This window comes from Amblyomma americanum, chromosome 4 (assembly GCF_052857255.1).
Source record: "Amblyomma americanum isolate KBUSLIRL-KWMA chromosome 4, ASM5285725v1, whole genome shotgun sequence".
Classification (NCBI taxonomy): domain Eukaryota; kingdom Metazoa; phylum Arthropoda; class Arachnida; order Ixodida; family Ixodidae; genus Amblyomma; species Amblyomma americanum.
In genome coordinates, this window is record NC_135500.1 from 105,172,294 (window position 1) to 105,198,352 (window position 26,059).

Below are 26,059 nucleotides of genomic sequence, written 5' to 3' on the forward strand. Positions count from 1 at the left end.
CCTTTCGCTTTACCTCTTACTCGAAGGTCGACCGATATTGATCATTGCCCCCTCTTGGCGCTTTATCTTGTTATATCTTCAGCTTAAGTGGGCTGCTTTTTTTTACATAACTTCCCTGGAAGATGGTCGATAAGCCCGCAGAGAGGCGGTATCGTTCGGTCGGGGTGCGTCTCTAGGAGAAAAAGAGATATTCGCGGTTTCGCTTGGGGAATTGTGTGGCCTGCAAGAGAATGCCTGTAAGAATGATGCTACCGTGCAGACCTTCTCAAGGCTTCTGCAGGCTCTCTGAAAAGTTAGTTGGAAAAAAAATTCACCGTTTACTGAAAGCAAGGAAAGCAGGAGGGAATCGTTAATTCATTTAATACATTTTTTAATCGCCTTAAGTATAATAATATGAAAAAACTAGAAGCGCAGGCAACACAGAAGCTATGAAAAAAAGCTCCGTTTGTTACTTGCTCTGCACATTTTATATTGTCCAGATAGAAAGGTAAAATAACAAGAAAGTTAAGCAATCTAGAAGGCACCTTCGATTAGAAAGACAGCCTACACTAACGCCTGACGGTGTTGAAAAATGGCTGTGGTTTATCTCTGGTTAAAACTGGAGTTACGCCATAGCACAGCTGGCCGAATGGAACTCCCTCAGTCGAAATGCAATTAGTCTTTCGCCGCGTTCCTTTTCCATCTTCGTCTATGGACGTAGATTCACTATCTCCCCCATCTCCACTACTCCCCCACTCGGTTTCGCCGCCGCGCCGCCCCGCAGGCAGCTGTCAGGGTGGCCAAGGCGCCACCACGCTGAAGGCTCGAAATGCAAGCGTAATGTAGGCGCGCAGCGCGCACACCAGCTGCGTGCTCTGACGTCACTCCGCGCATGCGCACAACTGACGACGCGGGTGGCTTCTGCTCCACTGTCGGCGCAGCGCCGAGGTGCGCGGCGCGCACACCAACTGTTGGCTATGACGTCACACCGCGCATGCGCACAGCTGGCGGAGCGGTGGTGCCACGGCTAGCGCTTAGCCACGCTGACCTCACGAAGTGGGTGGCGTAGTGTAGCTATCGCTACAAAAGGTGTAAGCGCGTACGATAGCGGAGAAAACAAGTTATAAGAAAGATAGAAGCTTGCGAAGCCGGTACCCTGCCGTTGTTAACGGCTTTATAGTGATCCTGAAAGCGTGTGGCAACCTGTTGCCAGTAATAGGTACGGTAAGCGTGTGTCCTATTAAGGCGAAAGCCTTTAATGGCTCATACTTGCGGCCATGACCTTCTCCGTTCTCAGGTCGTGGCCGCTCTCAAGACATGTTACACCGATGACTAAATTAACTCGATAAGAAAAAAAAAACCTTCGTGCACGGGGCATTCGAACCACCATCCTTCCGTTCCGCAGCCGAACGTGCTAAAGACTACGCTACTACCTGCGGTCGCATATGTAGTTCTCCTTGTCTAGCGTAAGGTAGTGGCACGGGCAGGGACACATTATTTTGCATTCTTTTTACAGTCCCACAATAATTTTCGTCTAGCGTAAGGACGCTGGAGAGTGCTTGCGGAAAGGCGTCGAATCAGACTAATGCCTCCATCGAATCAGACTAAGCGCTTGTCCGTGTCACTTTTTACGTCTTGTCTCTGTTGGCGCTTCTTTTCTTAGTAACATGCACCAACCAGCCCAGCAAAAAGTTCTACTTGAATACCTCCCAAACGCCCTTCAGCGTCTTCAGCATTTAAGATTAACAAGCATTTGTGTACTTAATCAACATATTAACCACACATCAGAGACACTAGCACGAACACCGCGCTAAAGGCTTTCGCCTCATCGCACTTTAGGTGAACGAAGTGCCGCCCTTAAATTTTCAGTTATTACTCGGTCTGTTTGTGAATGTGAACAAATTCTTACATAACTTAATTTGTTTCGGTTTCGATTACTGCTGGGATACTATATTCCCCAAACGACTGCAGCTTATTTCGTAACCTTGGTGTGATGAGACTGTAGAAAGAGTATCAAGCGTGGCGTGGGAATCAGCGCAGAATGGTAATTTTACGATGATTGGCTTTGCATTTTGTATAAGCGCAGGTGTGGCTCCGGGGTGTGTTTCTCTGCTCGTTTCGCGAGCATCAGCGCTTAAAAAGCTCAAATTATGCTGAATTCTTTCGCAAAGTACTTCTTTTAACAAGAAATAAAATACAGGGGTGCAATGGAAATCCAGTATGCAGTCTCAAAGTGTGGACATGTGAGGGCCAGGCCAAAGGTGGTCATATATTCACCAGGGATGCTACATTTTGCTTTGTCGAAGGAGGCACACTTTAAAGAACTGAAAATTTAATTTTTTTTCTTTCATTAGATAACAATTCTGAAATGAAGGGGTCCTTATTCCTCTTGCACGTGAATATTGTGTGCGGCGCCTCCAGGGCTCTTGCCCCTCGTGCACCTTACCGTCGCAGCCTTCCTTTTGCCTCGTCCCACTTTATCTTTTTCTTCAAAACCCTGCTCAGCTAAGACACGCTTCTTGTGTGCACTGTCCGACTAGGACAAATGTGGATTCATGCAATTTAATTCTTAAAATCCTGCACTTACATCATTTCTTTGCGTTTTACGTCTACCTCTAAATTCTATGTACCGATAACAGTCACTGCGCGTCTCACATCTCATGACGCTTTATCTCAAAAAACCGTGAACGTCGCAGCTGTGATGGGTTGCGTTTTTCCTGCATAACCTTCATGAAAAAAGGTCGACAAACCCATGAGGAGGTTTCATTGTTCAATGCGAGGAGTGTACTGAAGGGAAAAAGCCGCATGCCCAATACCGTATTTCTAGCAATTGTGCGGCCTACAACTGCAAGATCATACCTCTATGAATGATGATACTGTGCCGCGTTTCTCGCTGTTTCTGCACGAAGATATATAAAGTACATCAGAAAGGAATGAAAGGTTGCTGAAAGCAATAAAAAAGCAATGAAATGTTCGATTAACATTAAGATTTTTTTTCTGATTATGTAGAGATTCTGCAAGAAAAAAAACTAAGTAAACTATGCTTCGGCTTAAGTAAATATTCAGCGAGAGTTGTGATTGGTCGCCATTGAAAACTTGGCAAATTCTTTAAAGCAGCTGAAAAGCAAAGATTTTCCAACAAAAGAATGTCGTTCACACATCAGTTGGAACCCTCTATTCTGCCCCGAAACATGAGTGAGCGCAAGGAGAGATGTGGCACTCCCCTCCATTGTGCTGTTTTTTAAGAGTGCGGGTGATGCCATAATCTGCGCGAACCTGAACCCCAATCGGTTGATATCCGCTTTCACGAACCTCGTCCTAAACGGAAGTTCACACTTTCATGCGTTGCACTCTTCGACGCTCGTACCTAAGCTGTTTTGGCACAGCGCTCTCTGCGAGTCCGCGGTCACTTATTGTTCCTGCGCTACTAGTACTAGTACGTGGGCTTCTGGGGGGGGGGGGGGGGGGCAGTCTTCAGGACAGTGATGGTGCGGTGGGCTGTATGTGGAACTACTAGAGAGGGCCGGTATGTATATGAAAGGGAAGCGCCAAACGTGTTTCAGACCGGCTTCACCGATGGTTAACGCAGGCACACAACAATGGCTCGCTTTGTAAAATTATTCCCGTGAAAACTGGCTTATCCCCTGTGACACGGACCCGCCGCGTTGGCTCAGTGGTTAGGCTACTGATCCGGAGTTTCCGGGTTCGAACCCGACCACGGCGGCTGCGTTTCGATGGTGGCAAAACGCTAAGGCGCCCGTGTGCTGTGTGATGTCAGTGCACGTTAAAGGTCCCCATATGGTCGAAATTATTCCGGAGCCCACCACTACGGCACCTCTTTCTTCCTTTCTTCTTTCACTCCCTCCTTTATCTCTTCCCTTACGGCGCGGATCGGGTGTCCGCCGACATGTGAGACAGATACTGCGCCAATTCCTTTCCCTAAAGAACAACTTTTCAGTTTCATTTTTCCCTGCGCCACGGTGCTTAGTTAGGGCATTTCTAGCAAAAAGACGTGTTTTCACAAAAGGAGCGTAACCTCACACCAGCAGCCACGCAGGCGCGTGCACGCTGCTGCCCAAAGTAGAACAGTCGCTAGGATTCTGCATCCAAGAGTTATAAAATGAATTTGAAGTTTTTATCTATTGGCTGACATAAGAAGTTTTTATTCATACTTTCTACACAAACTAAAAACTAGCAACAGCTTTTCTTAGGATTAGTAAATGGCTTTCTTAATTTCCCAGCGTTCGTCTTTGGCCGTACCACGGTGGTGGCGCCACAGCGCTCTCCGCTAGTACACCGTCGCTTTTCGTTACTGTTCTCCGTATGTTCCTGGTGGGTGCAGACTTGAGGGGGGTGCCACGTACGGTTGAACATGGGGGGTGGCGGTGGCGAGGGTGGTATAGCGCCAAACCCTGTTAATGATTCCCTTCATCGGTGATTCAGGGGTCTCCGATATGCAACTCTCACCGTAAAATTGCGGAGCGCAGGCATCGCAGAGGCTAACAAACAACAGAGCACTTGTCACTGGATGTATCTCCGTTCGAAAAAGATTATCCTTCCTTTGCCTGAACGCTTTGAAGCGCATGAGTTGTATTTTCTACTTAAAAAGGTTAAAGTTACGACAAGTTGGAGAAAGGTATTGGATTTCTTCGAGTGTAGAGGGAGCAGAGATTAAGGGGGCGAGTAATTAAAAGAGCCATGGGTGGGAAAGTTAGCGAAGCAAACAAGACATAAGAAAAAGCATGAAACCTGGCAGGCTGGGTGAACACTCGTATACAGTCAAACACTGTAGGTGATCCGGAAAGCCATGGGCAGCTCCTGCCAGTGTTGCACGGTAAGCGATTTTGTTTTAATGTGGGTCACTGGGTGCAGGTGAGATGTGGTGCAGTTCTGCTCTCAATATACTCACTTCCCCACATTGGGCTGCGCATCGGGAGCTTTGCAGTGCTATAGCTTCTTATCACGCCAACGCCTTCCAAGACTCAGACACTGGGCACCGAGCTCCCGTGAAAAGCTTCCTTTACACTTGGGGAACGGAAATGATTAAACATGTGGTTTTCCAGCGAAAGCAGCGCGTCCTTCTTGCATTCCAAAAAATTGAACGAATATGGTCAGTAGAAAACTGAGAACAAGGCATTTTCTACAAGTAGATAAACAGTGGGCTGATGAGCAATATACATTCACGCTATTCCTCCACTAGCTTGAAATTATGGCAGGCAGCTGCTTCGGCGTAGCGACGCTTTATATCCAAAGCAAATACGCATAAGCCTATGCACTATTCGTGCCACGTTCTGTGCTCTGTGTCGTCTAAACACCGAGAACTACGATTCCTTCTCGCTCTCGTCGTCACCATTTCACGCCCAGTTCAGTGTCATGTAGATATCGGAGTAGAAGCCATGAAGGCTATCTCCGAACTGTCGAGTATTTTCACTGGAATCAATATCTTGTTGAGAACCGTGGGCCCTCCTTCGATAAGCCAGTTCTGCCTCCACACGACAGAGATACGGGTGCGACGACTTCGGAACTATTAGCAGCAAGGGGATGACTACGATGTTACGGCGAATACTTCAATTAACATAACTTTATTGCTTTAAAACCCTCATTTGAGGGTATTACATAAAAAGTGGGGCAGACAGAAATGAAAAACAGAAAAAGTATAGATAATTGTTACGCAAGTTATACAAAGAAAAGAATTTTATTGTGCAAGTCCACGTGTAATACGGCCAAGGAACAGAGAGGAGCAGGTGATAGTGCCAAGTCCTCAAGGAAGGCCGTTCCAGTCGCTGGCCGTCTGGGCGAATTATGAAGAGAATATAGTTGTGCAGGCGCGGGGTCCTGATACTTGCTGCTGATTGACAGTGCGAAGGAGATGTTCGGTGGGGGTGCGCAAGTGTAGGGTTCCTATCGTAGCTCAGAATAAAAGAACTCATGAAACTCTAAGCTTGAAATGTGGCGATGATGATCAACGGTAGGTAGGAGTTTGACATGTTCAGGAGCGGAGTGGAAATGAAGCTTGAAAAATTCAAGTGTTTTTTTTCTAATCGCAGGCATTTTCTTTGGCGAAGAAGTGAATTTGTCACGTACACCGCAACTCAGGCTACGTAATCTTCTAAGCTATTGCAAAATTGCAGAACCAAGAAAGCGCCTTCCGTCATAGATCTGGAATTTTCTGGAGTGCTCAAAAGATCACCTGGCGCGTTACTGCGGAGCACTACACTTCCTTTCTTTTTAAGAAGAAAGGTGAAGAAATGCTCAAGACTATTTCCGAGATTTTAGAGCTGCATAGCAAAACACCCAAAACAAAATTTTGGAGATCTCAGACAACGATAAAACTACTCCTGCTAGTATTATAATTTATGTCAGCAATAACAATAAAATGATTATTAGCTTTTTGACTTGCGGTGGTAGCAAAGTCAAGCATAGGTTCTGGTTTTGCTTTAGGATGACTCCGATTAGTAAGAGTGATGTTATCTAAATCATGCAAAATAATTTCCAGTACACAGTAGGCAATCGCTGTTAGGACGCCGAGCACAATTATGACTGCAGAAAGAGTTTCTTAACCTCATAGTACACTTAGAAACTGCATGATCAGTTGGATCAGAGCCGTTATTTGCGTAGCTTTTGTCTATTCTCGACATGAGTCCACACCAGGTTGCGCCTGCCCGGTAAATTGTACGCAGGGGTTAGGTGTGCAATCTTCGGATATTGTTGTTGCATGTCGCTGTGAATTATTGCCATTTCGCATGGTTATATTCACATTATTTTATGTGTACATGTCGGATGTGAACATATCATTATCATCCAGAATGTAGGTTCGCCTCATGTCCATTTCTTTGTTTTTTCACCGCACCCTTTTCGCCCCTGCGTGCTCCGCATTATTCCTCACCTTGTAAGCACATATGTCCATTTTCTCTTAGTATTTTAGATGACCCCTGGTACATAACTTTAGCGCTTTTGCAATTGCATGATTTCAACAATATTTTAGCTATGTTTTATATATTCATCATTATTGTTCAAGACAGTGATAACGTCATCATATACATTTAAAAATGCCCGGAGACCAGTTTATTGAAACAAGGGCCAGCCTCCGCCGAAACGTCAAGAAAATTACCGTGTTTCTTCACCACATCTGTTTTCATTCAAGTGTGTGTGTATTTATACCGGAAAGAAAACAGACGTGATGAAGAAACACTGTACTTTTCATGACGTTTCGGCTAGTGTGTGTGTGTGTGTGTGTGTGTGTGTGTGTGTGTGTGTGTGTGTGTGTGTGTGTGTGTGTGTGTGTGTGTGTGTGTGTGTGTGTGTGTGTGTGTGTGTGTGTGTGTGTGTGTGTGTGTGTGTGTGTGTGTGTGTGTGTGTGTGTGTGTGTGTGTGTGTGTGTGTGTGTGTGTGTGTGTGTGTGTACCTGTTGCGCAGAAGGCATTGTGAACAAGAAGATATATACTTATAAAGCAGACTGACATACCCTAAAAACAGGACACGTGTTTACTAACGTTTGGCTCGGGACCACTTTTCTTCAGAGTGGTACATAATTATTCCAGACGAGTAGGGGGCCCGAGTTACCCCCCCCCCCCCAATAAATAGCAAAGTAAAGAAGACTTTACAAAAAGGGCACCTACGCGCTTGGCGCGTGTTTAATCACAGTCCAGAAAAGTGTCCACTGCCCGTACTTAGGGCACAGCACAAAACACCGGAACACACACGCACACCACACTGCACAGAACACCGGACGGACTACGAATTTAGTGCACACGCCACTGGTATGGAATGTGTGTGTGCGTGTTCCGGATTTTTGTGCGGTGCCCGAAGTACGGCCACTGGACACTTCTGGGCTGTGCCACAGCGTAAACAGCTCGTTCGGTCGAAGAGCCATCGGCGCAGTGTTATTGGGCACCACGTGTCGGAAATAATCGGGGGCTGCTTAAAAAAAATCGCGCCATGGTAATTTGTGGTTACACTCATCGATGATTTCTTGGTGTGTGATAGGTGATGACAAGTTAATGAAAACATTGTAATTCATTTTTGAATTGATTATTAAATATAATAAAAAAGGAAGTTCGGCGGTGTCAAAAAGGTGCCAAAGTGCTCAGATTAAAAAAAAACTAATGCTTGATGATGGTAATTAGGAGAAATTTAAAGTGCGTCGTTGATAAACTAATTATTTGAAAATTAATTGAAAAAATGAACAATGCGTTCAAAGGTGTTCCCGACGGGCAAGGCATCGCGCCGAACGGGCGATGGCGTTCCGTGGACTACCTGGCAGCGCTGCAACACGCTGTTGCATTCCACTCCTAAAGGCGAATCTTAAGCGTTCTCCATTTTTTTATTTCTTTTTGGGGGGGAGAAGGTTAAATCGGGCGCATTGCAGCAGCGTTTCTCCCAACCCTATAAATACTGGTCTGGAATAATCATGTAGCACTGTGAAGAAGACTGGTGCCCTATCGAAACGTCAGTAAAGCCTTGTTACGTTGTAAGCGTGTGTCACTCTACACACACACACACACACACACACATATATATACATATATATATATATATATATATATATATATATATATATATATATATATATATATATATATATCAAACAAGGCAGGCAGACACCGAAACCAATAGGTGCAAAGGAGAATGTCTCTTTTTTTTAATTTCTAGCGCAGATTAATGGGAGAATAATACTTCGATTAATCTATCTCTTAAAGAAAATTACTTATAAAGCAGCGGAAAAAAAACAGCCATGCCGCCGGTGGGATCCGATCCCACGAACGCGATATTTGGAGGTCGTGGGTTCGGATCCCACCGCCGGCATTGTTGTTTTCTCTGCTGCTTTATAAGTAATTTTCTTTGCGCGATAGATTAAGCAAAGTATTATTATCACACTGATCAGCACAACACATTTAAACATATATATATATATATATATATATATATATATATATATATATATATGTGTGTGTGTGTGTGTGTGTGTGTGTGTGTGTGTGTGTGTGTGTGTGTGTGTGTGTGTGTGTGTGTGTGTGTGTGTGTGTGTGTGTGTGTGTGTGTGTGTGTGTTACGAACGGAGGTTGCGTTGGCTCCGCAGAATAAAGATTTAAGAGAAGTGGGCACTCCTACAGACACTTTTATTTATAAACGTTTCGACCGCACCGCGGTCGAAACGTTGATAAATAAAAGTGTCTTTGTAAAAGTGCCCACTTCTCTGAAATATATATATCTATCTATATATATATATATATATATATATATATATATATATATATATATATATATATATATATATATATATATATATATATATATATATATATATATATATATATATATATATATATATATATATATATATATATATATATATATATATATATATATATATATATATATATATATATATATATATATATATATATATATATATATATATATATATATATATATATATATATATATATATATATATATATGGGAGGTTGCCCAAAGCCCGGTGGGCAAATGAGCAGCCTGCCATAAAGCAGGCTAAAAACAAACGAACAAAGAGACAGACAGAAAACAATCACAACTGCTAAATGCGATGAATACCCTCTTCATATTCTCTATAAAAAGCGGCAGTACCAGGCCCTCCTAAAAAATGCTAGGGCCTGAGTTCCGCAGATCGCGCCCATTACGTTACAGATAATGCAGATGACAATTGGTAGGTGGCGTGCATGGTTTTTCGGGCTGCCACTGGCCAGCTTAACTCCAGTCTGCCTAACATTGTACACGTTTCCGACAGCGTATTGTTGATGATGGAAGCAGAGTCTTTAAAGTAATACGCCTTCCCATGTTTCGAAGCTCCTTGACAGTAAAACTGTCTAGATTATATTTAGGGGTCCGATTCTCTTATTTTGATTACATCTATATTGTGAAGCATCATTAGACCCGCACCTTCAAAGGAATTCGTAAGCGCTCAGTTTGTATTAGGCTGTATAATTTATTTCAAGATTGATAAAGCGTCGAATAGTACAACCCCGGCTACCCTTTCTGACTCGCAAGAGGACAAACTGATCATGATACGTCTGCGCCGTTCATTTCGCTAGGCAATGGCCACACCTTAAGCAAACCCAAAAAGCAGGAAAAAGATATGTTCTTGCTTGGCAATCACCAAGGCTGTGGCGATATGAAAAGAAAAGCCAGGAGGGCAAAACAGTCAAACGCGGCCCATTGTTTCAGCGAGATCGTGTTTATCACTCAATGATATCTTTTGTCCCTCTGATAGCTATGGCGCCTTGCGTAGGCTAAGTCAGGGGTCAAACCTAGCGAAGTACGCCCACATGTGTATTTCCTCTGAAATGATAGGCCCTCAGACATTTTACATCACTTCTCCTACCCGTATCGGACGTCCCGCTGTGCGCACTGCGTCTGCGTCTGCAACGACGCGCGATTCCCTGTGCGATGCAGCCGCACCGAGGAGGGCATCGCTCCAAGATGGCAACCTCTCCTGCGCGCCTTTTGTTCGCAGGATTACTCGTTCTGCTCTTGGCGGAAGTTTCAATCATCGCGGCAGGCAAGTGCAGTTCAATTTGGCACGTAGCTCTTAAACGAAACTCTCTAAATTTATTACGCTTTAAGTACTGCCGCAACGTTTATTAATGTACAGTCTGTTTTTTTTTTTAAGTGCCCGTGAATTCATGTCGGGAAACGTGAAGCTCATTTCTTGCTTGAGTTTAAACACTGAACAATAATTATGTTGGAAATCAGAAAAATTCCACAGCTGCGCATATCCTAAGTGTGATGATAACCTGTCACCTGTCGTAAACGTAACGTCCCAAGTTATAGATGTGACAATAGAAATAACTTTTTATATTATCATCAGGTATCCCCATTATAATGTTTGAGTTGAAAACTTTCGCTGACATGTACTCATAAATGTAACTCAGAACATGTATATCGACGCTAACCACCTCTAACTACGCTCAATATGTCCCACAGGCTTTTAGTGATATATAGTAAAGATGTATTTCTTTCCTTTTCTGGAATATTATGTTTCATGGTATTACTCGATGGGAACAATTACCTTTCAATCAACCAGTGTATCTTCAAAGTGTACTCTGCATAATCTGGAAATGCAAGTGCTCTGTGCAAAACTCTCGGTGACATTTTTCGTTTTTATAATTTTCGAAATGAGGATTTCAGAGACTATGTGCGAAATTAAATTATTTTTGCTACAGTGCGCCTGCTGTAATAAAGTATTTACAAGTACAGGTACACACTGGACTCCTTCGAAAGTCCAGTAACATCCGGTGGTGGGGCCCAAAAATCCGTACTTCTACATCTGGTGGAGGGCCTAGGAGTCGTCCGCACCGGAGCAGGTGTTTCTGCCGGATAGCACGAAAAAAAGAGCAGGTCTAAAACAATTTTTTTTTGTGTCCGCCTCGCTGACAAGAGGGAAATTAATTAATGATCACACAAAAGTTATACTCTTCTCTACGTGCGAAGCAGCACAGGAAATGGTATAAATCAACGCTTTATTGCTAACACCCACGGTAGAAATACCGCACAGTTTTAATTACAGGGTATAAGCTACGTGGCCACCACCATATGAACCCCTTCCACTGAATAAATAATTTCAGATTCTGAACACGGAGGTGCCTCAGAGCTTTTGTTTTAATAGCAGCTGCTTTTTAGCAGAAAGCGGGAGTAGTAATTTTTCAATAGAAAGTTTGAAGCACTAGAGCTTTTCCGTTTTCATATGTTTTAATTGGAAACCAGTCTCTGGGAAAAACCAAAATATTGCCGTGCGGCCTCGTGCCCATTATTGTTAGGGCAGTGCTGGACTCAGGTGTTGCAGCATGTGTACACTATTTTTATCGTTCAGGATTTTTACCTCCAGCTACCAAACAAGCCGGCTTGATGCCTGACAAACGCGACCTGGATCCTTTCGTACTTCTTTTTCTTTCATTTTATGTGCAGGAAACACATATGGCCCTAAATAGCGGTTGAAGAAATCGAAAGGCACACGCGCATCTGTTCAGTTGCACACCTATGGGGCTCAAGTTGCAGATCAAAGGCATGCGCCGTCGTGATTTTTTAAAGGACTCTCAGGGCATTTTCTGCTTTCGAATTTAGGGGCACTACTGTTCAGATTCGTACACTTCAAAATTAAAGGTTACACCTAGTCGCAAGCACGGCGGGTAGTTTTTCTACGGTTTATGAGAGCCAAATGCGCGTTATAAACTCGCACTGCCACGCCTTCGCGTATTCCGACCCAGTCGTTAAAAAAAAAACACAATCATGTTTAAAATATAACGAAACGTTTTATAGTTTTGTCGCAACGAAAAATTTTTTTGTTCTTTGAAATAATTTTCTGCAGTACACTGTTAACAAAAATCCACCCAAATGGGAGTAAGTGGCTTGTCCTCTAGCGCACACCCAAAAAGAGGTTTTATTTACTCAATATAAATTGAGTATTTTATTTACTCCTTTATAAATGGGAGGTGTATAGGAGTACAAGGTACTTTTTTCTAGCCCCAGAAATAGAGCCCGAAAATGGCGTCGTGTTTATTTATCCTCATTCAGGCTCATTCTTACAGCAGTGCCAGCGGCAGAAACGGGCACTAGCTGCGGGGGCAGCCGGCAATCCAACTTGGGAAACTGCGCTGCCTTAATAGAGAGTTTTAGTTTCACGTACGTACAGAGTTCACATACGCAAACGTGAGAAGTCTGCGTAGCATACGCGCATGTAGTTTCAAACCCTTTTAGTTGCACGTACGCGACAGATGCCGCGCGTTCGTCTACTGACAGATGAAGACACTGCTGTTGCCACTCTAAGACAAGACAAGTCAAAGCCAAGCCAGTCGAACTGCGTCGGAGCGCTGCTTCGTCAGGCTTAACAGCTGGGAAATCACCCTTATATCTGAAAAACAAAAGCTATTTTTCCCTTGAAGCTTTGTGCGAGGGTAAGAATGGGCAAATCGATGGCGAATGCAGCAGTTTAGAACGTGATATCGCGTCGAGGGATTAGCGACGAAATTGTTATCGCTGTGAAGCGGGCGGGCAGGTCGCTGCCATGTTTGTCAACGCTACGTACGCAAGCAACGCAAAGACCTTAACGTAAGAATCCGAATCTCACGTACGTCCGTGAGACTCGCGCACACCCTTTGCGTTCTGCGCATGCGCACTCGTCACCCGTCAGAGCTCTACATACGTGAAGCCTCTACGTACGTGAAACTAAAACTCTCAAATGTCACCCTGCGTCACGTGTTCTTTTCTCCGTCTGCAAGCCCAGCGGCGACGTAGGCGGAGGCGGCAGGAGTTGCCTGCTCGTCGTTTGCTTTTCCTGTACAAGCTTGTTTGGCTGGCTGTGTTCATAAAGGGATGCAGCATTAGAATCAATAGTTCAATACTGAGAAGGAGTCGCTGAGAAGTTTTCTCGGTCATGCACTACTCTATATTTGACTGAACACCAGAGCAGAATAAGTTGAAATAGAAACACCTCTAAAGGCAGTTTGGTATGGCAGTGTTCAATTTCGTAACCATTTCTTTAAGGCCTGGCTTTTCCATATGACTGATGAAAAATGTAGCCTCATTAGCTCATTCAAGACATCAGCGTTGAAATTGTGTTCTATAGCACAGTTCACTGTTATGCAGCGCTCTATAATCTGCTGCAACACACCGCGAGAACCACAATGAAAAAAACTGTCAGAATTAGGCTTAAGAAGAGGCTTTAACGAGGTGGCGACACTAACAAAGGAAGGTCAGATATGGTAAGAGCACTGTAAGCTTCACATGACCGATTCAATTATGTAGCTTACTGCAGCGGAAAACGGCGACGAGCCGATATCTTGTACCGCGGCAGGCGCCCGTGAAGTCGAAGAAGTGAACATAGATCCGGCGACGACGGTAACCGGGGGGTCGGCACTCACCGTCATTATCAGACGACTGAACAGAAGCAGACGAGACGCAAGGTGGCGGGGCGGATGGCGCGAAATGGAGTTTTTTTACTCCATTGGGGACTTGAGGCGCATTGAGACCAAGGAACTGCATTTAAAAGTGGGAGTTATAAGGAGGAGACTCCTCCTTTGTACCCCATTATTTAGCGCAGGGAGTAAAATAGATCATTTCGAACATTTTTACTCCATATTGATGGAGTACATGTCTCAGCATATGGAGTAAAAAGGGTGGCGCCAACCATTTAAACTTCCATTTGGGTTGATTCTTTTTTAGAGTGTACTGTAGATATTTTTGTAGCACTTATCTGTCATCAGAAGATATCTACTACTCTTCTCCAGTAACTACACAAAATTTTGCTGTTGCTACAATTATTTCTATTGTTACTATGAGTTTGCGGCCAAAAACATTACAGAAAATCTGTTGTAGCGGTAGAAACTTTTCTGTTGTGTTTCTCGACTGGGTTCTCCCAAAATATCGCTTTTATATGTGCTCTCACCAGTTTTTGCCCCCAGTAATCCAGTGCATCCGTTGCACTCTACTCAAGCGGTCCCATCAAATCACAGCGACATTGATGCCCTTCTGCTAATCATCCTGACAGGCATGTATTGAGAGCAATCTATTATACCCTCCAACTGATTCGGCGCCTATCAGCAGAATATGCGGGCCTTTACGTGCCCCCGGACGCTCGACGTATGCAAAATATATTTATCAAGAAAATGACGGGCGACACAATGGCGACCCTACAAAGAGCAATAATTTGTGCGGGAGAGCTGCCTCGGGAGAAAAAAACGAAGAGAAAGCAGCAAAGAAGCAGCTGTAATGAAAAGCCTGGATGACGGAACTTCGGTTCTGCAAATTATCACAGAAATAACCTGCAAACCGAGGCGGTGCAACCTGACGTTGTGTTCTTGTCTGCTTACACTGACTCAGGAGGCCTTCACTTTGCACACGCATGCGCAGCACGCACACACATGCACACAAGCACGCGCACCCGTGCACGCACAGACTGGGTAATGCAGAACGTTCTATGTCCGCCGCTGTGGTGGAGGGTGGCACTGCTTTAAGGTTAAGAGAACTTGTTGGGCTACTTGATAATTGATCACTGTAATTTAAAGGCCTTTTTTAGACGACACAAATACAGAAGGCCTACTGTAGTAGAAATGCAGCCTTAGTTAAATTTTTCTTGGGCTAGTTGGGCTCTGTCCCGTTCGCTTCTCTATCTCTCTCGTGTGTGTGTGTGCGCGCGCGTGCGTGCCTTCGTGTCTGTGTGTGCGTGCGTGTGCTCGAGTGCGTTTGCGTGCGTGTGCGTGCGCGTGCGTGCGTGCGTGCGTGCGTGCGTGTGTGTGTGTGTGTGTGTGTGTGTGTGTGTGTGTGTGTGTGTGTGTGTGTGTGTGTGTGTGTGTGTGTGTGTGTGTGTGTGTGTGTGTGTGTGTGTGTGTGTGTGTGTGTGTGTGTGTGTGTGTGTGTGTGTGTGTGTGTGTGTGTGTGTGTGTGTGTGTGTGTGTGTGTGTGTGTGTGTGTGTGTGTGTGTGTGTGTGTGTGTGTGTGTGTGTGTGTGTGTGTGTGTGTGTGTGTGTGTGTGTGTGTGTGTGTGTGTGTGTGCGCGCTTCTAGGTCTGTGTTTTCGCTTTTCGCTGTCTTCTCGCGTGTGGCGTGGGTCGGAGAGTGCCCTCCGTGAGATCGAATGCTGACGACGCCCCTGCGGAGAAATTCCCGGCAAGGTGGGCGCATTCTCAAGTGAGAAAACCCAACCGGAACCCTCAGGGGCAAGCTGGGCTTAGCTCGGCGCTGCCGAGCGAGGCCGCGCTACGCGTCTGCATGGATTCTGCGTTGTCGACGACAGCTACGCGGCTGCCCGCTGTGTTGCCACCTGACGCAGCCTCCACGTCCACGCAATCGTCAGCGCCTCTGGGCCTCCAGCCTGCGCCGTCTTCCGATGCTACGACTTTGGCCTGTGACATGGACTGCTCCACCGCTTCCGTGCCCGTGGCACTCCCTCAAGAAACTGTGCCCGTCGCGCCAGTTCAGTATTCCCACCAAGGGCCGTCACCAGCGTCTGAGCCTCCTCCACATATGCCTCCCGTGAATCAAGACTCTCTTCCGCCTGCTGCGAACTCGTTCCGCGTTACCATCAAGCCTACATTGCGCTTTGATATGACTGCCATCCCTGTCCGGAATGTTCAAGCCACAATTGACCACGCTCTTGGCTCTTCGAACTACTGCGGGTTTGTCATCCGCCGCCCATCGAACACCATTACGGTAAACTTGTCCTTGATGGACGCCCAGAAAATTTGCGCAGTTACGCGGATCCCCCTGGATGACAGCAACCATGTCCCGGTGCAAATATATTTTGCATCTAGTCCTGACACACTCCGCTGCATGGTTTATCATGTCGACAGCACGAGCCCTCCCGAGGAGGTGCGCGCTAATATTCGCTGCTCAACTCACGTTGTACTGCAAGCACGGCCTATGGGTCGCCGGGGCTCATACCTGCTCATCCTGCAATGCCCGTTGACTCTCCCGAAGTACCTTGCCTACTACGGTGCGATCGTAAAACCACAGCCCTTCCGACCTCGTCGTATTTTTTGTTATCACTGCCACAAAGAAGGACATATGTAAAATACCTGCCCTAATCCAGCAGCTGTGGCCGACATGAATGAACCAACAGTTCCTTGTGTCCTGTGCAAATCGCCGGACCATGACATTCGCTCCCCCGCTTGTCCAAAGAAGACGCATGCGAAGAAGTTTCACAAGTCGCCTGTAAAAATGGATGTTCCTACAAGTAATAGCTTTGCAGCTCTCGCATGTGACGACGACACTCACACAGGGTGACTCGTTTTTATCTGTCCGGGTTGTAAAATATTCTCCTGTGCAAATTACTAGTAATAATGCTCAACTACAGACCACGAGGTAGCTTACGATATCCTGTTTTTTTATAACAAGTTTAACATTTGAACTTGCCTGGATTCTGTGGAATGGGCGAATAACTGCAGTCGTCTGCGCGGAGATTTTTCGTCGAGGCGAGGAGAGCAGCAGATTTGACAGGCTGCGCCATCTGGGGTACTGCGAAACCTGCCCAGTTTCCATGCAGGTACATAGGTTGGTTGCCTCGCTGTTCGCCAGATGGATAGGTATTCTAGTTCAATATAGCCAGATGGCACAGCCTCATAACAAAGCTAGTCCGCTCGCCTGGTCGAAAATTTTGCGCGCAAGTGACTGCATTTTTTTTTGCCGATTCCAAACAATCCAGGCAAGTTCTGATGGTAAATTATTTATCGGAAAACACAGATCATCATAAGCAATCCTGAGGCCTAAGATTAAGACCAAGTCGGATGAGAAATATTTACGATTGTAAAAATTTCAGAAAAATGTGGACAGAAAATGTGGAATACTCTGTGCGTGCGTGTGTGCGTGTGTGTGCGTGTGTGTGCGCGTGCGTGTGCGTGTGTGTGTGTGTGTCACTAGACTGACACACGCTGAAAAACATAACATAGGTATACTGATGTTTAATGTTTATACTGGTCGCATGTTTTCTTCACAGTGATCAGAACTCGCCAGAATATACTGGCTCTAGAAAGAACGTTCTACAGTGCTCCTCAGTTAGGACAAAGCAAAAGGTACAAGAAGCCAAAACGATGAACAAAAGAAGATCGAAACAAAAGGAGTAAAGAGTCTCTATAATCTAAGCAGAGAGGTTAGGTCATTAGGGTTTAACATACCAAAGTAAAATGAAGTGAGCAAGAAGACAACTTACTCCCTCTGTACTCCCATATAGGCCTATTCGTGTTTAGAGCGCAGCACTTGCACATACAGACACTGAGATATACGGATACAGACAGTTGAATACAGACATGCACAGAAACTCAAAAACTACAGAAATGTCCATTGGCTGCATTCTCTCTTGGCGTGTGTTTTCTGGGGAACATTCGGCCAAGACGTGGTTGACGAGATGGACTGTGGCCGATACAGCTGCGGAAGCGCAAGTGTGCACATGCACCCGAACTTATGGGTCTGAGTGTGCTTGCACCTGTTTGTTCTGAAGAGGCAGTGTAGTCCATGGGCATGTCTCTGGATTTTTATACATTCTCTGGATGTCCGTGTCTGTATCTACCTGTCTGTCTGCTCGCGCCTGTTTGTATGTGAGAGTGCTAGTGGTTTTTGCTTTGTGTTTCCACTTTTTTCTCCTTGCTGCCTCCTCGTCCCTTTTCTGCGCCCTGGGAAGCATTCAGTATTGACCATTTAGTAGTTTAGAGGACGAGACTCTTACGAGAAGGCATATGCTTAAAAGGTAGACTGGCAGACGGTGAAAAACATAACATTAGTTTTCTTTCGTTTCGATTGGGGACCAATCTTCATCAGAGGGATCAGCGATTGTTACACACTAGAATTTATAGGCAATGGAAAGAAAGTTCTACGCTTTGCTTGAGTTATGACCACTAAACTGTGGGGAGGAGGCGACAAAACATAAGGTAAACGAAGAGATATAAAAAGAAAAAGAAGGAAAGAACACCTAAAATTTTAACAATTACAACAAACCTTCGAGAACTTGCAGAGGTACAGCCTTTCAAATATTTTACATTATCAAGAAAGCATCGGCACTTCCATTTAGAGGCGGCCTATGACGAAGACAAGGAGCAGACTCAGCAAGAACTGCCGCGTGCGCACGAAGCACAGGCCAGTGGGACCGATGTCCGCTAGGCTGTTCCCACACAAGAGCTAACTGATGGGCTAGTTGGTTTTCAGCCATTATAACCATCTTATTTCGCTCTAAATACACACCTGACAAAATTAAAGGAAAACAAAAGCCAATACACGGGCGCTGCTCATAAATTTTTGATTGAATTAAAGATCAAAGCATATACATGTTCGTAGAGAGATAAATTCTCTTTCACACCTCATCTGTTAAAGTCATTTGTGCTTATTACCGGGATGCCTTGTATGATGGCGCCTGCACAGGTCAGCGAACATATCTATGCTTTGATTTTACCTTCAATAAATTAGCTGTGAGGAGCGCCCGTATTTCGTCTTGTATGTTTTTCAGTCAGTGAGATGTTAATAATAATTGTTCGCACAGCAGTTAGAAGCCCCCGGATTCCTACTTTCTCTTATCGCACTGTTGTTCACTTACGTTTTTGACGACCCGAAGAGGGTAAGTGAAACCGGTCGATACGAGCAGGCTCATCATTTTACAAGTGTGTCTCAAGAGTGGGCGTTTCCTTTTTGTGGTTTGAAAAGTTTACCGGTGTTATACTGCGCGCAGGAAAAACTAAGAGCAGTAAATGACCCATTCCTTCAAAGATTGGCTTTCAAAAACTCGTGTCTTTGAGCTTATTTTTTCATTTTATCCGGAATGACACTGTGGGAAAGCGAGCATCTGCTACCCTTGAGGTTCATAACTGCTCAGTAAACGCTTGGTAGCAAAAGAAGAGCAAGTGATGCTCTTTTGCGCGATCAGTTCTTGAAACGTTAAGCAAGCGACAAGCAGTTTGTGCCACATGGCTTGCCCTGAATATTGGTGCCGCCTATGCCAAGTAATAAAATAAGCTAAAAAAAGAAGTCTGGTGCTTCGAACAGCTTTAACCTCAGCGTAACATACTATGGTCGCCCTGGCCTGCGCTTCGCGCGAATGCCGCAGCTCTCACCGAGTTTGCTTATTCTCTCTGCCATAGGGCGCTGGCCAAGAGAACAGTAAGCTCTTGCGTGATTGACAAACGATTGGAATGGTGTTCATACATATGTGGGCAGAAGGGTGCAATCCGGAGACATGTTCATTGGATGTACTTTTTGGTCGGAGGACACAGGCGCATGTGCAGCGGCGCATGTATGTACAGAAGCAGGTAAAAAATTTAGCACACGGACGTCCCCGGAGCGACTAAAATCGCACCGCGCGGATGCCGTGCCCCCGTGCTTTGCGAAAACACCTGACACTTCGCGCTCGTAACCGCTGCGCCCAGCGTTGCTGTCTGCCGTTCCGGTTGTACATCAGCAGTGCTAATCTCGTATACTCCGGACTGTACATGCACACTTGCATGTCAGCGACTTTCTGGACAACAAACCTTTCCCAGAACCGCGCAGTTTTTTCACTGAGAAGTGGTGACTGCTTTATTAAAATTTTAATTTGTTTTCCATGCCTTAAAATGCGTACTTTAAAAATGGAAGAATGCAGCTGTGGGTGTAGCCACTCCCTCTCAATAAGCTTAGTTGAATTTGTAACAACAAAGCGTCTACCTTCCCTCTCTCTACAATGGACGGCCTGTCAATGAGAGCATTTGACATACCGTCGTGTTATACAGACTGCGTGCCACTTGCTGCATATATATGACAGCCTTCGCGCAGAAACGACAGAAAGCTATATTATATCCTATGTTCATGGACTCTGATAGTTTTATTTGGTTACTTGTTTTTTATTAGGTTGTGGTTATCAGGAGGTAATAATATCGGTTGCCCTTTAAGTAAATTAGATGTCTGAGCAGCATCTGTGTAACTTTTACCATGCTTGTTTCTGAAATATATTGAGCTCTGCGTTTATTCACGACTTCAGCATAAGCTTTGGCTTTAAAGTGCACGACAAAGTTATATATCAAAAGTTGGTGTATATTCTGCATGCTCTATAGGACCACCCTTACTTTCGTTATAAAAGATACATCTGATAGTCTGATTTGTATTCTTCGCAGACACGTGCTCATTCGAAGATGGTATTTGCTCCGGATGGGTCTCCAGCAGCTGCAGCAAGGGGGCCTGCTTTGAAGTGCGCAAGGTTGCGGACATGAAGCACGGGCCCACAGTGGACCACACACATGGGACAGGTGAGGCTCAGCATTCGCAGCTGTCGTGGCCTCTGAAATCAACCTGCAGTGCTATTCGGGCGTTCTTAGGAAAATTTACTGCTTTCTATAAGGCTCCCTCACCCCATTCAGAACACGCCGTTTTATTGTTACTTTGATTTATTTCGCTTCCCATCTGTATCGGCCTTCCCTAATTTTTGTGCTACATAACTTTCTGTGTATGTTTAAAAGTAAAATCCGCCAACCTTATGAGGCACTTCGAAGCAAAATACCAGTGTTATGTATTTAGTTTTGCTTGTAAATCCCATTTGTGGTCTAATAAATGAACCTTCATAATTATGCAAAAATGGTTTTATTGGCGAATAGTGCAGGGTTGACCAATTTTAGAACGCTCGAGTTAATAATCGGTGGAATCATTCGCTTGGCGAAGTCACGAGGTGTTTGCTTATGCTTTTTAGAAAATATTCATAGAAATGTCATTAAAATTCATTCTTCATTTGAACAGGAAGAAATATAGCGGCGCTTAAGAGAAACCAATGCAAAAAAAAGACACAAACATGAAAGCACTGTAGGCAGCACCCCTCAGTATTCGGTGTTTTTTTTCGCGCTGTTCCGTGAAACGTAACTAGACAGAAGCATTTAGGCACAACTCAGATTTGATAGAAATTATAACGTTCTGAGTTTTTACACATGTTGCGAGTGTTACAAATAAGCATTAAATTATCTTGATGAGAGACACCTGTATGGGAAACTAAGAGCAGCGCCGAAAACCCATTATAGTCTCTCAAAACTGATATGGCTTGAGCAGTTCATTAACTTAAATTCGTACTGCTCTGAAACAACGCGGCCGCAAAATAACGTGACCCAAACAATAAAAAGTATCAAGAATAGATAAAGGATATAGATAAAAGACTACAGCACGTTCATATCTTCGGCTGATTGATGATTTATGAAGAATTATATAGTAGGGCAAATGATCGCTTCTACACTCGCCAGGAATCAATGGCATAAATTTCTCCACTTGTACTCCTATATTTCATGGAATGAAAAGTAAAAATGAAAATTGGCTTTGAGGAAATGAAATGGCGCAGTAACTGTTTCACATAGCTCCTGGACACGCTAACCGTGCCGTAAAAGAAGGGCTAAAGGAGGGAGTGAAAGAAGAAAGGAAGAAATAGGTGCCCTAGTGAACGAATTCTATGCAGCAGCCAACACAGATTTTAAGGCCGTGCTTAATCACATGCCCTCATTTGATTAAGCACTGCCTTAAATTCTGTGTTAGTTGCTACATGGGGCCGCCGCGGTGGCTCAGTGGTTATGGCGCTCGGCTACTGACCTGAAAGATACTAGTTCGATCACCGGCCGCGGCGGTCGAATTTCGATGGAGGCGAAATTCTAGAGGCCCGTGCACTGTGCGGAGTCAGTAGACGTTACAGAACCCCAGGAGGTTGAAATTTCCGGAGCCCTTCACTACGGTGTCCCTCATAGCCTGAGTCGCTTTGGGACGTTAAACCCCCATAAAGCATAAAACAAAAGTTGCTGCATAGAATCTGTACTTGTCATGGAATCACTACAACCAAAAGTTATGTACGCAGAAAATGCTGAAAAAAATGCTTCTCAGCTGGAGGTAAAAGCGTAACGTTTATATCTAGCCAGATAAATAAGCATTGAAAATTATGTTGTTAAATGAAAAACTTCGTTACATCCAAGCACTCTCCAGAGCTTCATGAGCAGACTCTATTTCCTCTTTAGCAATATTGCTGCAGTGCACGCTTCCTCGCGCGGCCACCAGTAGCGTCTTGAAGAGAAACTTCCGGTTCGTCCGCGAGCGCATTCTGCGCGTCTTGGGTTCCCATGGGCGCCACGCTCCGCTTCTGGGAGAATCAACAATTAGCAGGATGACATCAACGTAAGCACATAATGTGATTCGGCTTGAAGATACGAGGAGAGAATTATATAGCAATGCCAACATTGTGATCGTGGTCCTCACGTTGTCAACTCCACAAGCAATTATTTCCTTTTTGTTTAATGCCTACAGCGGCGCGTCCGCATATCTCAATACACACAGGTAAAGCCGGGAAAGTGAATGCTTATATTTTACCTGATCCCAACAAATGCAGAAAAGATCTTTTGCATCCCTCCCAGTTTCGAGCAGTTTGCCTCTCTCGCTGGCACGAAATTGGCTTAAACTTCGCAACGTAACTTCACCCGCATGGTACTCGCGCATTCTCAACAAGTTATCACAAGAGCGGCGACCGTATAATGCGCTTGTGCAGATAGCTCTATAACAAAAAAATTAAGAAGCTGCACAAAAGTGTTCTAGACCGAATTTATCCTTAAATTCCGCTCGCGGCCAGTTCACACTACTCTCACCTTTAAGCTTCTTGTGTTTTCACGCTGAAAATAATTCTTACCACACCATCCATGTGTCACTTAGTAAATACGCGTTTCCACTTCGTATAATTTCACGCACAGTGCACCGCCTTTACAAACAATCTGCAATTACCATATTTGTGCTTACAGAAATATTAACCTTTTAACCAAAGAAGTCCGCAAAACCGCACCAAAATAAACAAATATGTAATAGTCACAATTGTTTCCATGTGAGTTCGATTTCGAAAGTATATTACGTGATTAGTTTCTGGTTAGAGTGAACTCGAAAATTTAACAAAAGAAAGAGCTGCTCTTGAGGGCAGCTTTTCCTTTGTGCATGCCAAAATAACTGGTTAAAATGTAATCAAATGCTCGGCATTTATTTCGTCCGATACGCTTTAACAAACTACCAAGTGCGTAGACGTTGCTATGTCTTAATATAATCAGTTTCCTCATTAGTATTTAACGTGCACTCACCAGCGCCTCACCGTCGTGGCCATCGCTCCCTTCATCTGAAACCGTCTCCAACTCGCAAATGAAGTTATAGTCACTGCCAGAAACAAATTCTATATCATGAGCAACGCTGCTGTCAGAACTACTCCAAGAAGCAGTTCCTTTTTTCTCTGGACATCGCCTGCGCCGGCAGTCTTGATGTGTGACGCTATTATGAAATTACTGTTGTCATGTTAGACGCTAAAGACGCGAACCGCATTTCTTCATGGACGATCTACCAAACTCTAATGTTGAAAATTGCAAGCAAATCAAGTGCCGGCCTTAACGCGTCTTTGAGTGTGGGATCAGCGCTATATAGGGCTGGACGAGCTTGACTCGTCATTGCCGATAATCCTACAATTCCCCATGACGAATACAGCTCGGATTTGGTGGTCAAAGGGTTAAAGAAGCACCTGCAAGAAAGAAATGAATACTGCAAAGTGGGCATGAAGTTTTCCGAAAAAGCCACGCTTGACCGGCCAGCCGCGAAAATCCAATACTTTGATATTCTGCCTAAGTGTCCGCAGTTGACTTTCGGGTCACTTATGTTAATGATTTCAGCACGAAGAAACCAGCAAGCTAGGCTGCAATACTAATCACTATTCGAAATGAAGCCGCGTCTGCTATAATAACTTTGAACTCATATTGAAGAGCTTGCATAAAATATGTGTTACTGCATGCCGCTGGACATGAAACGGTATAGGAAAAAGGACAAAAAGTTGATGACTTTTTGCAAAGATCGATATTTGCTTATTTATTTTGCGCTTTTGTCGAACAAATAATGTAATGCCTTCACGGCGCTGTGCCTCACGGCGCTGTGGGTATAGTGATAAATACATATCCCTGAAACATCTGATATCCCATGACTAGCTTTCGGTGGCCGGTCTGCTCTGGAAGAGCTTTTCTTAAATTTTTGCGCCAACGTACCTTCGCCCTGAAAGCCGTCAGTTCATAACTTAAATACGTAGGCGGGGGGTAAGACTCACCTTTGCCTTCTGGATCCTAGCAGACTCTCGGCACGTGAAAACTGATTAAGCATTTTGTCTGCCTCAGCAATAGCTGAGATGTGCGTACACTAAATAGAAACCACAAAAAGCCCAGGAAGTTTTTGGCTTAAATTTATTAAAAACATTCTACACTAACGAACAATGTGTAATTGTTGCAGCGTATATCATGTGGGTCCACGCGTTACCTAGGCAGTCTGCTACGAACACTACGAAACGGCATGACAGAGTGAATATTTTCTAAAGCTGTCTGTAGACCACATTAGTGGCTTAACAGCAGGGTGATTTGGAGTCGCCTGTAGAATTATTTCGGATTGTTGACATGTTTTCTTCCCTTTCGATGTTGTTACCCACAGACCAAGCCTCGAGCGCCTATGCAACGAAGGGCTCTTCAATCGGTTTCCCTGTCGCCGAGCTCACTCGAGAGGCGACAGGACCTCTCTGTTTCACTGCATGGTACCACCTATCAGGCTCGGAAAGCGGCCACGCATCGTTCAGAGCAGAACACCGGTCCAGCTGGCGAAAAGACTTCTACGTGACCAGGAAGGAATTAACCGGCCGCTGGCAGCGTGTGCGCTACTCGGAGAAGCGCTCGGGCCCCGTTGAGGTTTGTGCACTCCCTAAATCACCTGGAAACATTCTCGGGAACAAAGCAACACTTCTTAGCGGCAATTATCTCTGTGGGGTAGGACGGCGTTGGTGTTTGCTTGGGGTGAATCACTTGTGAGCTTTGACGTATTTACCCTGAGTTTTCCGTGACGGCAATTAAGGAAGTACACAGTAAGCCAGCTTATTACGCGGAATTATTTACGTAGGCCACTCAGCGCTGCTCAAAGGAATGAAATAAAATTGCGGGGATGAATTTTTGGGAAATTGCCCACCAGTGTGCAGGATTGACCCTTGTAGGCAAGGCACCACCGTTCGCAAGGTTTTCATCACCACATGCCTTTCTCGCGGGCGTGGCTTCTTTTGTCTCGAGCTAGTCAGAAGCTTGACTAGTTTCTTAGAGAGTTATCAGGCAAAATATGCTCATGAGCATTATACCTTACGGCCTACGATGGCGTTTCGTTTTCACACCAGCAGTCTAACGCTTTTTCTCGAATCCTTGCCTCAGGTTAGTTTGGTTGGAGCACCAGAAGCTGCTCAATACCAAGCCTCACGGAGCCGGCATAGCGGAGGACTTGTGAAAGATTTTTCTCGGTTTTAAACTGTTCTATAAGTTGATCAGACCTCGAATTTGTTGCCTGAATAGACAGAAGACAAACACACGTTTCCTTAATCTGTATAATTCGGTACAAGCAACGTCATCAACCAAGAACACTAGAAATAAACTTCATAGACGTCATAAGTGTGGCTATTTGGGCCGGTTGTTAAGAAAAATTTGCACGGCAGCCGCTTGCTCACGCTCTGCAACTAGTCCCATCAGCCCAGCGCAGCTTCAATCAAGCAACACGAGATCTTAAAAGGGTACAGGGAACAGAAGGCAGGAAAGATTTTTGAA

General features: G+C 44.8%; 1 protein-coding gene across 1 annotated transcript in view; it reads left to right on the forward strand.

The window, feature by feature from the left end:
* Nucleotides 1–10,296: 10,296 nt before the first annotated feature.
* The window catches only part of LOC144129734 (MAM and LDL-receptor class A domain-containing protein 1-like), a 208,783-nt gene continuing 193,020 nt past the window's right edge, over nt 10,297–26,059 (forward strand). Inside the window, exons 1-3 of the mRNA XM_077663820.1 lie at nt 10,297–10,519; nt 20,579–20,710; nt 24,915–25,165. Of these exons, the coding sequence (XP_077519946.1) occupies nt 10,408–10,519; nt 20,579–20,710; nt 24,915–25,165 (495 nt within the window). The 5' untranslated portion in view covers nt 10,297–10,407. The remainder of the gene's footprint in view (nt 10,520–20,578; nt 20,711–24,914; nt 25,166–26,059) is intronic.